Consider the following 16,798-nt stretch of genomic DNA (forward strand, 5'->3'; position numbering starts at 1 on the left):
GCGTGGTTTCAGCGCAGCCAGCGGACACGCCCCCAGCGTTTGAGAGCAGAGACTACTGCTCATTTTTTCAAGATTTTGATCGCTTATTTTATGTACTTGCCGGCTTTTTTTATCATTCAAATTTGGCTGGGTGGCTAATAACACATTTTTCTGTGGTGTGACAAACTCAGAACACATACTTAATTTAGACTTTACAGGGACTTTAAGTTCTTTCGGGAACAACGAGTTGCCTTAGAGAGTGATTTGTTTGTTTTGTTCTGTACAGGAAGCAGAACTCATTCGTTCGCCTCCTGAGTCTTCAGATATGAGTCGTTCACTCTTTTGTCACTTGACGTGAAGGCCGTATTGTATACAGAAATTAACTCATATTTCCCAACCTTCCTTACAAACAAGTGCGTAGTTAGTTTCTTTTTTACTCTTACAGTTGTGATGCATTTCTAGTCTCAAATTTATTACAATTTATAAACTTGTGAATTTCTGTTATGATTGTTCTTTTCCATAACTCGTGATGAACGAACGACTAGAACCCAAAGACTCGGGAGGTGGACTAAATCATTTCTGTTTCCGGTAGACTTAATAGCTTCAGCCAATGGGGATGTAACGAGATGAAAAAACGACTCGGATCGGGAGGAGAGTTGAACTAAGCCCCAGCTAAGCAATGAATTAATTATATCTGTTTCTCACAGTTTGGCATTGGCTGCATTATGTTTTTTTTTTCTTATTATAAATGTGATTAAGGTTTGCGTAAGTTGATATGTTGGGGAATTTGGCCATTAACATTTCAATTATATTCTGCTGAAATGAACGACTTGGGGGAAAAAGATTCGTTCATTTTGCTGAATGAGACTCAAAAGATCCGAGTCAGTAAAATGATCCGAACTTCCCATTACTACTGCCAAATGCTACGTTATTTTTACAGAATTTTTTTTTTTTTTTACTTAAAATGCAAATGCAATAATAAGTTGTGCCGACACTGTTGAACACTACTGTTTGAAATGGCTATGATTGCATAATACATAGTGTTTCACCAAGTATTTAAAAGGATTGTAGGCAGTGCTGCAGTGATGACGTATTTTTGTAGTTCGCATCACTCTGGTTCTTATGGAAGCTTGTTACCACCAAAGAATACAAATTAAAAAAGGTAATTGTGACTTTTTATCTCACAATTCTGACTTTTTATCTCAAAATTCGCAATTATCTTTTAAAAAATGTTATTCTGTGGCGGAAACAAGCTTCCATAGGTTCCCACCACAAAAACCCAAAAGGATTTTTCCATTGGCTTTTGGATTATTGCAGAAAATAATCTCTGTGACCAACAAAAGTTAATGATTCTAACATGTTTTGTTTCAACGTGATAATCTTCACAAGCAAAACCCAATTTTGAAGCATAAATACGATCGGCAGCAGTAAAAAGCTATAAGTAGGCTATAAAACGAACTACAGTCACATAACTTCAATGTCACCGCCATTAAGCTTCAACAACTCTTTCAGTCTTTATACAAAAACATTTTCCCTGAAAGTTTGAGTTGGAATAGTTTGCAAGAGCACAATTATAAACACAACGAGGCTGTGAAATCGACTAGTGAGTGGATGATGTTTACTGTCCGACAACCTCTGTAGACTCATTTAGACACGTGTTAGCAACTGCTTTAAAAAATCATTCACAAAGGTGTGTTTTATGTTATTGAAACGTGAAAATATCTTGAGCTTGTGTTCACCACAGATGTCATTCCAGGCATTTAACCAGAAACCCATTGACTTCAGGACGATGGAACCAGAAGTGCTAAAAGGCAAACTCATTTCTGGGTTTTTGGTGTCAACAAATACGTCATCCCTGCAGCACTCTTCAGTGCATACTTAAGTTTCACTAAGCATTAAGTTAGCATTGCATTCAAACATTGCCATTATCGTCTCCCAACCGAACTCTGAAAGTTTGCATGCTTTAGAGCAGCAAATGAGCTTTAACGTAAGCCCCGCTGGTGCGCATGTCTTCATAATGCAATGAGGGCCCTTCCGGGGGGCCGGCGTTCAAAGCAGCATTCGTCATCTTTATTGCTGAAGGCGCAATTACACAATTAGGAACACCCCAACAGACTGCAGCCGTTTTCAACTGTGCAGTTGTAAATAGAACAAACATCTGTTATTACCACACGCCACATCGCTTCTGCTCGGACACTAATTAATTACCCGGGGAAACGGCGTCATTAGTAGCTGCGGGGGGACAAAACGTCGCCTGAGGTCGTCGCGTCTTTTACATGCAAATGCATTGGTGAACGTGCTTTGCCGCCACCTGATTGGTCAAGTTCACACGCACAGGTCACTTACAGGAAGTTAACGAGCAGATCCTTCTGTCTGGAAACGAACGCAGGGACTCGAACGCTGTCAAACATGACAAATACGGGAGAAATGCAAATCTTATATTGTAATTGCGCCACAAGCTCACTTCATTTCTCTGATGGATTCAATTAAACTTCAACAATCTGCTCTCCATTTGTCTCTCCTCATGCTCTCTGCTTATCTCCCTCTCTGTCGCTCTTTCTCATTCTGCGAGACACTTAAATAATGAGGAAGTTGAATTAAAGGGAGGACGGTGACGTGGAAACGGTGGCTAATCTGTGCCGGCTGTAGCACAAGCTGTTCCGCGAGGAACGTCAGGTGGATTGTCTCGAGAAAATGATAGTAAATTAAGCGTCGAGTCTGTCAGATAAAGCGCTTGTGCTGCACAAAACACTTGTATAACCCAACGAACTAAGAAAGTGATGGCTTATTTTATTAGAGGACAGTCCAAGCTCAAGAGAACAAACGTTGAGAGATCAGAGCTGACAGAGAATGTCCTAAAGCACAAGAGCTTTACAAAGGGCAGTGATCATGGAGATAAATAGGCCTGGTCCAGGAATATGACAGAGAACTTAAGTGAACTGACCTGAGATCATAGTCAAGGAGATCTACAATACCTGGAGAAAGCTGAATGTCATTCCTCAATATATCAATGATTCGGCTGCTACAGGACCCTCTTGAAGAATGTAAGCCTACATTTAGCCTACATTAATGTAGAATAGCCTAGTTAGAAACATGAAAGCGTTTTGCTAATGTTCCCTTTTAGATGTGAAAAAGCTATTTCTGTGTTGTTTTTTAAAAATGTTTAAAAAAATCTTATTGGTTATGTGAATGTTAATGGGACAGTTCACTCAATTTTTCTTAATTCTGTCATCATTTACTCACCCTCATGTTGTTCCAAACCTGTTTGAGTTTCTTTCTTCTGTTCAACACAAAAGAAGATATTTTGAAGAATGTTGGCAACCAGACAGTTGACGGTAGCCATTTTTTTTTCCAATTATGGAAGTCAATGGGGTCCATCAACTGTTTTATTACCAACAATCTTCAAAATATCTTCTTTTGTGTTCAACCGAAGAAACACATTTTTGGAATTTTCAGGTGAACTTTCCCTTTAAAGGGATAGTTCACTTTGAAATTAAATTTTGGTATGTTTTAGCTTACCTCAAGGGCATCCAAGATGTAGGTGTCTTTTTTTCCGCAGTAGTTTCAATTTTGATATTTTTAGGTCAAACCGTTCTTGTCTGTCAGTCATTTAATGCAGGTCTGTGGTCACTGTCTCAAAGAGCATGCACAGAGTCCAAATTAAAACAATTCCCCGTCGTCCAAATTAAACAATTCCCCATCGTAAGTACACACTGATGGCCTAAGACACGAAACGAGCGGTTTGTGTTAGAAAATGAACAGTATTTATTTCGTTTTTACCTTTTGTACACAGCCACGTCTAAGTTATCTGAGGGCGCGCGCGCTTCCTAGTGTGTGACATGTACGCAGAATGGTGCATAGATATATACACTAGATGTCGCCTTGGCTACGGCAGTTCATTGGAACGAATCGTTCCATTGGAACGCCATCAGATCACTTGGACGTGGCTGTGTACAAAAGGTAAAAACGATATAAATACTGATCGTTTTCTCACACAAACCGCTCGTTTCGTGTCTTAGGCCATCAATGTGTACATACGATGGGGAATTGTTTAATTTGGACTATGGGGAATTGTTTTAATTTGGACTTCTCTGTGCATGCTCTTTGAGACAGTGACCACAGACCTGCATTATACGACTGACAGACAAGAACAGTTTGACCTAAAAATATCAAAATTGAAACTACTGCGGAAAAAAAGACACCTACATCTTGGATGCCCTTGAGGTGAGCTAAAACATACCAACATTTAATTTCAAAGTGAACTATCCCTTTAAGAGAGCATTCCATTTAATCATTCTTCAAACATTCTGGGAATGTTACTTTTGAATGTTTTCTGAACGTTCTGAAACAAGTTGTAGCGTTTAAAAAATATTAGACAAATATCCAATTAAAATGTTGCAGAATTATAATTTTTTTGAATGAATGAATGAACTCTGAATGAATGTTCTATTAATGTTACTGGAAGAAGAATGTTTGTGCATTACCTCGCCAGAACGTTAGCCAAAGTTCTGAGAACGTTTCCTGTTAGCTGGATATATACATTATATTTGAGTTCCCCTCCTCAACAAATCCTTTAAATTTAATGATATTCAGTAAACAGACACAAATTATGGCATTTATTAAAAACAACAATTATAAGTGCCAAGCCTAAACAAATGTATTTAAAGCAAAACTGAAAATGGGGAATTATATATACAAATAAATATAATGTTTTTGCATATTTGTATATAAATACAGTATGCAATAATATCTGTGATGGACCAATTAGAATCAAGTATTCAAGAAGGTCTATGTCCAGTATATCTAGTAAACGGGACAGTAGATCCAACAGATCCAAATAAACACTCTTCAAAGACCCGGTTCCTCAGTCAGATCTCGTTTCTCTTCATCTTGGACATCATTACTGTTGAAGTGATTGTTAGATGGGAAATATAACTGTCATTTTCTCTACAAACAAAAGCCCCCCAGTATAAAAGTAGCCTCTCTAAAAATACATCAACTCAAGGACAGGAAACACACATTACAGAAGTGAAGCGCTGCTTTCAGTCACCTTTATGAGGCTTTTATGGGCTCAGGATTCAGAAATAGCCATGTGTCGACTGTACAAGTGTTTAAAAAAACAAAAACAAGATTCGGCATATTTTTAGCATAAAGTCTTAAATGCCGGAAATTATATTTGTACACTAAATAAAGTTTATTTATAACGACATTAACTTTCACAAATGTGGATATATTCAGTTGAATATAATTATCTAGATACAATATTCAGTCTTTAATAAAGTAACATGCTTAACACCAAAGGGTTTATGTTATTATTATAATAACTTTGCATATATTGAGATAAGAGTCAATAGCCTGTGGAGATAATGTCTTAAAACAACAATGAATGTGAAAATAACTGCTCGAAGGCTCCTCGGCTATTAATGTACGACTTCGCCAATGGTTATTTTAGCATTTTCACTTCACATAGTTCATGTTTTCGTCTCTACAAAGGTTACAACAGACATTTTGCCCGCGTCTTCTTGCCACCTTTGGTAAATCTTCCAATTAGCCGCATCAGTTCCTGGTCTTGGCATGATGTCACTTTGAGTATTGAGATGACTTTCCGAATAGACTGTAGATGTATAAAAGGAGTGCGTTTATCAAACTACATCTAGTCTTGTATAGCCTGACTTTAGACTAACAGCAATGTACAACAACTGTCTACACAAATCACATATAAAAACTATCAGCCATCCTTTGTTTTTTTTATATGTAACAAAACTTGCCATTTCAGACAACAAACAAGAGCACACACACACACACACACAATGGGTTGCCATGTTCATGGGGACTTTCCACACACGCACGCACACACACACACGATGGGTTGCCATGTTTTATGGGGACTTTCCATAGACATACTGATTTTTACACTTTACAAACTCTATATGTGACCCTGGATCACAAAACCAGTCACGAGTCGCACGGATATATTTGTGGCAATAGCCAACCATACATTGTATGGGTCAAAATTATCGATTTTTCTTTTATGCCAAAAATCATTAGGCTATTAAGTAAAGATCATGTTCCATGAAGATATTTTGTAAATTTCCTACTGTAAATATATAAAAAAAATATTTTTGTGAGTGAATGCAGCACAATCACGAACATAAATGAACAACTTTAAAGGAGATTTTCTCAATGTTTTGATTTTTTTTGCACCCTCAGATTCCAGATTTTCAATAGTTGTATCTCGACCAAATATTGTCCTATCCTAACAAACCACACATCAATGGAAATCTTATATATTCAGTTTCCATGTGATGTTTAAATCTAAATTTAAAAAAATGTACCCCATATGACTGGTTTTGTAGACATATTTTTTCCCCTTACATTAACCCTACCCCTATTTCCAAAAAAAAAAAATCACTTAGTATGATTTATAAGCTGTTTTCCTCATGGGGACCATAATGTAGGGTTTACCTGAACCCCCCACACATGCATAAATATATACATTTCGTTACTAATTTCATTTATGATAATAAAGACACACATCCAAACACACAAGACCCACAATCCCTCCACTAGAGCACCAGCCAACACAAAAGCCGCTGTTACTCCACCATTTCACGGGCCATTTCTCTGATGTAAATAATCAATCACTCCTGACACTTGCGTATGAGGTCCTTTATTACACCTGATAATCACAGCAGGTAGAGTCTACAACAACATCAATGAAGCGCACTTACAGCTGTGCTCCTCTCCGATCCTCTGAGAGCCGTAAACAAAGGACATGTGACCACTGTCACGATAAAAAAACAACTGATCCATACTATATGAGGTTGGTTATGATGTCACAGGGCTGGGTCTTTCTGATTGGGCAGCAGATTGATGCTGACTGCAAGCGTAAGAGCATAAGAGCTGTGTTATACAGTATACAACATAAAACTTCATTAAAAAGACATGAACTTCTGTAGATGCTTAAGCACAAAAGCCACTGAAGAAGAAAAAGCTAATAAAAACAAGCTTTGTTGCTTCAGTTCTCTGCACTGTTATATGATTTGCGCAAGACAACAAACTCGGTTGTCACACAGCTTCACACTGCTTTGCTAAGCTTGCATTGATTTTTATCCCCCTGTTGCATCAAATACAAAGCTAGTTTCCTTAATACAATCAGAATACGAATGACAAGAGAAGTATATGTGAATATTGACACTTTCAGCTATGCAAGTTCAATTTTACACATCATGATCTGAAATGTCAGAAAGCAATTCATAGTGCAATGCAAATAAAAGATGCATCCTTAAGGGGCCACAAGGGGTGCTATAACAGACATTAGTATAAACTGTCGTCTTCTACCATCGGTTTTCTCTTTCAGGTCAACTACTGTCATCGCAGCACAACAATTAGAAAAATATGACCAGATTAGTCATTTAAACTCTCAACATGTACCTGAATCTTCAGGTTACACATCTGCCTATCCAGCCTGCCTTAAACCAGAAACCAGAAAATTACATTTCCATTCCTTAGGTACAGTAAGTCAGTTTTGACCACTTCTAGACCAGTTTAACAAGAATTTCAGTCACAAGTCCCTATTAACTAGATCAAAACTAATTAGTTTAAGCATAATCTAACATGTGGTTTGATTTGTTGTGGCTAGGTAATGCAGCTGTGCCTAAACAATGCAATCCTGACAGCAAAAACACTCGTGTGCTGTTCTTTTCAATGCATTGAACGCAGGGTCCAAAATGAACACTTGCCAAGCAGAAAACACGAGTAAAAACTGGCCTTGGCAAATACATTAAACAGCTACTCGACTGTTGGCAACATTGTATTCGGTTTAAACTGAACTGTAAGAATGATAGACTGACCCTCACTGGTGTAAGTGAAGTGCAAATTAAACACAAGACAAGCAAACGTCTACTGAAGAAAATATAATAAACTGATCAGAAGTGACAATGAAGAAATAAATGCTGTTCTTGGTAATGTTCTATTCATCAAAGAAGATATATATATATATATATATCACAGTTTCCACAAAAATATGAAGCAGGACAACTGTTTTTCAACATTGATAATAATCAGAAATGTTTATTGAGCATCAAATCATCATATTAGAGTGATTTCTGAAGGATCATATGACACTGACGACTGGAGTAAGGATGCTGAAAATTCAGCTTTGATCACAGGAATAAATTACATTTTACAATATATTCACATAGAAAACGGCTATTTTAAATTGTAATAATATTTCAAAAATATTACTGTTTTTCTGTATTTATGATCAAATGCTGGTGAACATAAGAGACTTTGGTTCTAAACTCCATTGCCAATAGTACAAAACATTTAAAATAAAAGTAAAAGAATGCACAATTAAGTCACGCTGGTAAGAAATATGTATGGCTAGTAAATTTCTCAATCCACATGCCATTGGCAGGTGTGGAAAAGGTTGATTTTGGATCCTGATTGCACTGTTTGAGCTTCATCCCGCATCACAGCCGAAGGATAAATCCCTGTTGACATCACACGTATAAAGTGTTTCATTAAAAGCGCCTGCTGTCTAATGGCTGTGTGTCGGAGAGACACACACAGGGTCATCCGCCTGCGGCTGCGCGAGCTCAGATCCGTGGACACATTCGACTGAATCTGTGCCCATGACCCACCGCGCTTCCTCTAATTGAGATGAACGGCAATGTTTGTTTTAAATGCTGATTTATTCTTGCAAGCTCTTCGCTGAGCTGAGCGACGCACACCGCGCGCTCTTTAGATTTGCCACAACACCCAAAAGCGCAATCAATCAAACCCCCCACCGCTACAACGGGCTTTTAATTAGGTCCCGTCCAACCGGGGCCCTCGCCCGTCAAATACCTGCAGAGAGAACCAATCACAGCTGGAACATCTGGGGGAGAAAAGCCCTAAAATATGTGTTAAATCAGGCAGCTGTGGGACGCTGGGATCTATCGCTGGCTGCTTTTTGCTTACAGTTTAGCTAGAGAAAGAGAATCTATCAGCGGTTGTGTCTCTCGAGCAAACCAGCAGTGAAAAACGCCCTGGAGACCGGTTAAAACACTGTGAAAATGGCTGTCTTTGACCGTGAGATTGAGAGAATATTTAATGAAGGGTTGAAGGGATGGTCATTATTCACTCACCTTAATGCTGTTGCAAACATGTAGGCCTATATGTTGTTGTTTCTTCCTTGGAAAACAAAGGGAGAATTGTTGAAGAATCCTTACACAGATTTTTCCAAGCAGACGGAAATTTAAGTTGTTCTTCAATATTTGGAATCAGAATACAGATTTAGTTGCTCTTTGCGAAGATTTTTGATCAATAACAGCTTTTTGGCCAGTTTGCAAACAAAGCTATCACAGAAGACTGTAAAAAAAAAAAAAAAGAATTTTCAAAGTCTTTCTACCTGAAAATGTCACGTTTATTCAATGTCGTTTCTAATTATTTGTACAAGCCTACTACTGATTGCCAATCATACATAAATAAATAAAAAGGTAAGATTTCTGCACTAAAATATCATGGCATGGTTTATTAATAACTATTTGCATAATTGATTTTATTTAAATAATCATTTTTTTCTAAATGCATTTATTCAAATCAGCATATATCTGTTTATTTTAAAACAATTACATGTATTCATTTAAAAATATGAACAAATATGGCTATAGCTGTGGAACAAGCAATAATCAGTTATTTAAAATGTATGAGACTGAAACTAATTGGATGTATTGATGATAAACCTGTTTATTGTAAACACTATTCATATTTCATGTATGACTGTCAAATATGCATCACATTAAGTGTATTATTTTATATTTAAATGGTGTAATCCAAATGCATGGAGATATTATATGTATAATTGAAATACTAAAGCTTAAATTTAGGCCTAAATATTTTTTGAGTGTATGTTATGTACTTTTATGATTCTGTTGTGTTATTTTTGGAGCTTAACAGGCTTCTTTTGTTGTCTTAGGGTGAGTAAATGATGACAGTGTTTTCATATTTGGGTGAATGAATCCCTTTAAGTGCATTGACAGTTGATTCGGATCTTGTCATCCACTGAATCTCTGCTCTGACTTTTAGTTGATACCATGACAACCAAATATCAGTATCTCTTACAGTAACAGTATCAACAAAATAAGTTGATTAGTGTGTTATGAAAGGAACTGTCTGTTTACTGTGATACCATGACAACAGTCTCTCTCAGTAACTATACTTAGACAATTAACTCAAAGGGTTAATGATGCGTTTCAGACACACTGCAGACAAACACAGCCAGACATACAACATAACTTCAAATTTAAACTATACCTGGTTTTCATTCAGTAAACATATTTTATATGAATGAAAGACCCTTAAAAACAAGCTAAGTCATTTTAAGCGTCAGTTCAGGTAGAAACAACATGGCTCATATGACACATCTCGAATGTGTACTAATTATGATGCAGATCAATTAAAATGCATTTAATATGAAAAATATAAGGAAAAAACCCTAAGGACACCCAATCAATTGTGTATTAGACTTAATAGTGAAAAAAGAGACCAAATATCAGTGATGCTTCAGAAATATCTCCATATCTGTGGTACCTTATTAAAAAAACTGACCATTAACATTAATACCATGACAACAAACATCTCAGCATCTCTTTAACTACACTGACATCAAAGGGTTAACCGCATATATGCATTTCAGACAAACTATAGCCTACAGACAAATCTTACAGTTTACATAGTAACAGTTCTATATGCTGTGATATTAGAGATGTGCACCTGTCATGCATATAAAGTCAATTAATGGAATTAAATAACTTTGATGAACAAACAGCCTTGTCAAAGATGTCATTGAAGATCCCCAAACAAATGTTGCATTCATGTGAATAAAAAAAAAAAAAAAAAAAAAAAAAAACATACTAAAAAAACAACTTTAGCACCGGGAGAAACAAACAGACTGAATTGAGCCCCAGATTTGGCCCCTGGCACACAGACAACTGCAAAATGCGTCAGCAGACCCGATGCAGCAGAAATTTACATGCATGTTTGTTTGACAGCAGCATGAAGCTCTTCCCTGTTCCTACATGCATGTGTCGTTTATTTCGGCGCACGTTTAGCATGTCAGTGTTGATGTCAGGTTCACTCACCGCACAGATCCAGTCAAAAATCCGCGTCGATCCTCTCCGTCCTTGTTCGTTTTCTCACGGAAGGGCCCCCGGTAAGACTCTCCGCCGTTTCCCTCCGGTAACACGGTACATCCTCTAGAGAAGCTGAGCAGAGAATCCGCTACTGTCTGTCCGCTCCTGATGAAGATGATGATGATGACAAACGGCGAGCGCACATCACATCACTGAACAAGGAAGACGGGTTTCATGACGAGCGCTACCGCTGATGATGATGATGATGATGATGCGGGAGAAGGACGCGACCGGATCCCACATCAACCACTGGATGAATGTGAACATGAAGACTGAGGAGCTGCACCACACGGTAAACACGGGGGTGTTGCAATGACTGGACATCCCATAGGAAAGAAAAAATAGCAATGAGATCTCTGTAACGCTCAGAGATTCTCCTGGACAGCAACGAGATTAAATATGAAGGAATTACAGTCTCCTGCTTTTTAGAATTTGTTTGATGTTTCTCCCCTATTAGATCTCAGCAATGTCTCAAACTATGTGCAAATTTGCATTGAAAATCTGCATTGAAAAGTCAGATTCTTCGATATGAGCTCAAATATGTCTCATCTAATTCTTCTGAGAGCCAAATAAATCAAGTAGAAAAAAACACAAATGAGATCTCTTTAACATCAATTGATAAAGAGCAGTGAGATTAATTACTGGCTCCTGCTTTTCAGATGTCTCTCATGTTTCTCCTCGAGATCTCAACTATATCTGAAACTTGCATTGAAAATCTGCATTGAAAAGTCAGATTCTTCAATATGAGCTCAAATATGTCTCATCTAATTCTTCTGAGACCCAAATAACCCAAGTAGAAACAACACAAGAGAGATCTCTTTAACATATAAATTGATAGAAAGTGAGATTAAAGATAGAGCAATTACAGTCTTCAGCTTCTCAGATTCTCCTACTAAAAGAAGAGACCCCAGTAATCTCATGTTTCTCCTCTAGAGATCTCAACAATGTCCCAATTATTCTCAAATTTGCATTGCATTGAAAATCTGCATCGAAAAGTCAGATTCTTTTACCAATAAGATATCTTTAACACCTCAGTCGATTCTCCTATAGCAATGAGATTAAAAAAAGAGCAATTACAGTTTCCTGCTTCTCATATATTCTCCTAAAGTAAAAGACCCCAGTGATCTCAGGTTTCTCCTCTAGAGATCTCATGTCTCAAACTTGCATTGCATTGAAAATCTGTGTTGAAAGGTGAGATTCAATACAAACTCAAACATTTCTCATCTATTTGTTCTGAGACTAATGCATGCAGAAAAATCACAAATAAGATCTCATTAACATCTCAATCGATTCACAGACAGCAGTGAGATTAAATATAGAGCAATTAGTCTCCAAATGTAAAAGATCCCAGTGATCTCACATGTTTTTCTTCTAGAGATCTCAACAATGTCTCAAACTTGCATTGAAAATCTGCATTGAAAAGCCAGATTCGCCAGTGTCTCCTCAAACATTTCTCTCATCTAATTCCTTTGAGACCAAATTACCCAAAATATCTCATGAGAAAAAACACAAATGAGATCTCTTTGACATCTCAATCAATTCTTCAGACAGCAATGAGATTAAATACAGCAATTATGGTCTCCAGCTTCTCAGATTTTACTCCTAAATGAAGACCCCAGGGATCTCGCGTTTCTCCTCTAGATGTCTCATCAATGTCTCAAATGTTTTAAATTTTGCATTGAATTGAAAAGTCCGATTTTTCCATATTACCTAAATATTACTTATCTAATTATTCTGAGACCAAATTACCCGAGTATCTCAGAAGATAATCACAAATGAGATCTCTTTAAAATCTCAACCAATTCTCTAAGACAGCAATAAGATTAAACAAATACCAATTAGAGTCCCACGTTTCTCAGCTTTTTCTCCTGCAGTCTCCTCTAAAGATCTCACAATGTCCTAAAATGTTCAGATGTGCCAAAATGCCAATGATTCTCAAATATTTATCATCTAATTCTTAAAAATGACCAAATTATCTCTTAAAAAAAATCACAAATGACATCTGTTTAATATCTCAATTGTCTCCAAGACAGTAATGAGATGAATTAGAGCACATGTACTGGAATCTTTTGTTAAAGTCTTAGTCTCCTTTTTGAAGATACTAAATTATGCTAAAAGTAAAATGGACTTTATCATCAAAAAGAAAATTAACCAAATTCTTCTGAGACCAAACTCAGTTGCTTCTAAAGCTACAAGATTCATTTTATCAACATTCATTTTATAGTTCTATTTTAGGAGAAACATATGAGACAAAGGCGATAACCCAGTGAATCTCATGAGCAATGAAAGAGTCATTCCTTCACTTTTCAAACATTGATTGACTGATTGATTAATGGAAACATTTCCACAGCAGGCCATTAATCAAATAACATGTCATATAATAAATGCAAATGCGATGGACGATCCTGAAAACACTGTTTTGATATTAAGAGGTGTAAAGTGGAGATGATGGAGATGTTGCTAATTTGGGTTTGGACTCATTCTGGTTATGGTCTGCTTGGGGTCTCGGTTCAAGGAGACAAACGTCCCTGGGCTCAGTGTTAAGGGCAGAACAGACGTGTGTGAACTGATGAACGAGTGATTGGGATGCGGCCAGTGTGGTTTAGCGCTGAATGTAAGCATGGATTACTCTTATGTTACCAAGGGCCCTTGATGTCCGCAGGCGCTTGTGCACTTGACAGGGTTTAATGTTTGAAGTGTGTTTCCAGTGACTCTCTATACGAGGACGCTGCATGTAAATGCACACATGGCTATACGTACACTCAAGGGCAAACGCATACACACGTTATTAAGCTGCGCTCTGACTTCTTGACCCCTCCTTCCTTAAGGATGAACTGTTTTATTCCCAGATGACTGGAACGGACGTCATGTTTCTGCTTTCGCTGCTCTCATCAGCGCTGTAGGGGGTGAGCAGAAGGTTTCACACAAACACACACACACACACACACAGATGTAGATGTTTCCCGTTCGCACATCAAATGCTCGTCTGCACCTAAAGGGCAAATGAAAGGCAGGAACATTTGTAAATAACCGACGTCATGTGTTTTAAATGATGAAACTGGACACTGGAGTTTATAAGAGCAGGTTTCAGATTCATGGTTGAAGGTCACTTCAGCAAACCACTAAATAAATAGGCTCATATCTCGCCCACCTTCTGTTCTCTATAAAAGCGTTTGGATCAAAGCATCTGCTAAATTAATGTAAATGTGCAGTGACCCTATAAAAGTTTGGAAGCACTAAGTTCCATTAGTTAACATTCAATGAGCATCACATTTGTTACAGTATTTATACATCTTTGTTAACGTTACAGTGTTACGGTGCATTTATACATTTAAGCACTGAGTAATAATAATGAACTACATGTATTTACTATAAGGTTAGGGTAAGGAGGTTTGGTTTAGGGTTAGTTGCATAGTTATGTATATTATAATTATTAGTAATTATTATTACTATAGTGACAACACGCAATGTGTAACAATAATACTAAAATCATGTGTTACCAAAATGGCAAGTAACACTGAATTCAATGTGAAATTTTGAAGTACAAGAACTTAAAAAGTATTTATTTGTAAAAACCTACTACAATAATCTTTGATAAATATTTTTCTGTTCGTTGTTAGTTCATGTCAGCTCAGCTCCATTAAATAATATTACCAGATACAACTTTTGATGTAAGTAGAGTGTTCGTAAATATTGAAATTAACTATGATTAATAAATTATTTAGTAGCATTCTTCATTGTTATGTTCATGTTAACTAGTTAACTAATGTTAACAAATGGAATCTAAGGTGTTACCAAAAGTTTTTTTCTTTTACGAAAAGTAAAGGAGACTTACTGTAAGCCACACTTATTTTTTATTGTATTATAAAATCTCAAAGCAAAAAAATAAGTTTTTTAGGTTTTGTAAAGGACACTATTATGGTAACCAAACCATGTGGAACATTTACATATTTGCAGAAAAGATGCTGTTAAACTCCTCAAATCTATAAAATAAGTTTCACGAATGGGCTACTTTCAGCTTTCAAACTTTAAAAGTAGTTCAAATGATCTAGATTGTAGATCTAGATGTTATTTAGGCCAACATCAAAAAGCTTGAAAGTCGAGTTTGACACGGATCTGAGCTCAAACCAGCAGGGACAAACACTCAGATGCTGAGTCCATATGCCTCGCATTCTCTCCTTCATCTCCTGCAGCCTTCATCTGGAAACCTGCTCTTGAGCGTAAAAATCAAGTATTTAAAACACTGGGCTAAAATAATCAAGCATCCATCACAGAATAGCATAACAGGTGCATCGACCAACCTCAACACCAACCTCAACCCAAACTAATTGAATGTTGATTCATTCTGATATGAGAAGTTTGACCTACCTCAGTTAGGGTAGATTAGTGTGATTAGATAGATTAGTTCGGGTAGATTAGTGTTAGATGATGCTGCACCTGTCGTACAGATCTGAGATCAGATTACTTCCCTTCTTGCTGATTGAAAATGTGTTATGCAATGATACAAATTCAGAATTAAGCTCCGTTGTTCAGAAATAGTTCAGTGCATTATCATTACAAACATTTCTTGATTATACACTCACTGGCCACTTTATTAGGTACACCGTGCTAGCACCAATTTTTTTTTTTTTTTTTTTTTTGGCCTTAATTGTTCATAGCACAGATTCAACAAGCTGCTGGAAACATTCATCACAGATTTTGGTCCGTATTGTCATGATAGCATCACAGTTGCAGATCCATGATGTGAATCTCCCGTTCCTCCACATCCCAAAGCTGCTCTATCCGATTGAGATCTGGAGACTGGAGGCCGTTTGAGTTAAGTCATGATCAAGAAACCAGTTTGAGATGATATGGGCTTTGTGACATGCTGCGTTATCCTACTGGAAGTCATCAGAAGATGATACACTGTGGTCATAAAGGGATGGACATGATCAGCAACAATACTGAGGTAGACTTTGACATTTAAACAAAGCTCAATTGGTACTAAGAGACCCAAGAAAATATCCTCACACCATTAAACCACCAACAGCCTGAACCGCTGATACAGTACAAGGCAGGACGGATCATTGCTTTCATGTTGTTTACGCCAAATTCTGACCCTGTCATCTGACTGTCGCAGCAGAAATAGAGATTCATCAGACCGGGCAAAGTTTTTCCAATCTTCTATTGTCCAGTTTTGGTGAGTCCGTGTGAATTGTAGCCTCAGTTTCTGTTCTCATCTGACAGGAGTTTCACCGGTGTGTGTCTTCTTATGCTGGAGCTCTTCTGCTTCAAGGTTTGGTGTGTTGTGTGTTCAGAGATGCTCTTCTGCTTCAAGGTTTGATGTGTTGTGTGTTCAGAGATGCTCTTCTGCTTCAAGGTTTGGTGTGTTGTGTGTTCAGAGATGCTCTTCTGCCTCAAGGTTTGATGTGTTGTGTGTTCAGAGATGCTCTTCTGCTTCAAGGTTTGATGTGTTGTGTGTTCAGAGATGCTCTTCTGCTTCAAGGTTTGGTGTGTTGTGTGTTCAGAGATGCTCTTCTGCTTCAAGGTTTGATGTGTTGTGTGTTCAGAGATGCTCTTCTGCTTCAAGGTTTGGTGTGTTGTGTGTTCAGAGATGCTCTTCTGCCTCAAGGTTAGATGTGTTGTGTGTTCAGAGATGCTCT

General features: G+C 37.3%; 2 protein-coding genes across 3 annotated transcripts in view; one reads left to right on the plus strand and one right to left on the minus strand.

The window, feature by feature from the left end:
• The window catches only part of dlgap4a (discs, large homolog-associated protein 4a), a 184,181-nt gene extending 172,678 nt beyond the window's left edge, over positions 1-11,503 (minus strand). The window contains exon 1 of one of the 2 annotated variants that reach the window (XM_079849192.1): positions 11,106-11,503. The gene's annotated coding sequence lies outside the window, so the exon portion shown is untranslated. The remainder of the gene's footprint in view (positions 1-11,105) is intronic. The other variant, XM_079849193.1, reaches the window with a different exon arrangement.
• The window catches only part of quoa (quattro a), a gene marked incomplete at its 5' end in the record, with an annotated part of 67,027 nt that continues 61,578 nt past the window's right edge, over positions 11,350-16,798 (plus strand). The window contains one exon of the mRNA XM_079850189.1: positions 11,350-11,448. Coding sequence (XP_079706315.1) covers positions 11,350-11,448 — 99 coding nt within the window. The remainder of the gene's footprint in view (positions 11,449-16,798) is intronic.

The sequence above is a fragment of the Squalius cephalus genome (genome assembly GCF_949319135.1).
Source record: "Squalius cephalus genome assembly, chromosome: 18".
Taxonomy (NCBI): Eukaryota; Metazoa; Chordata; class Actinopteri; order Cypriniformes; family Leuciscidae; genus Squalius; species Squalius cephalus.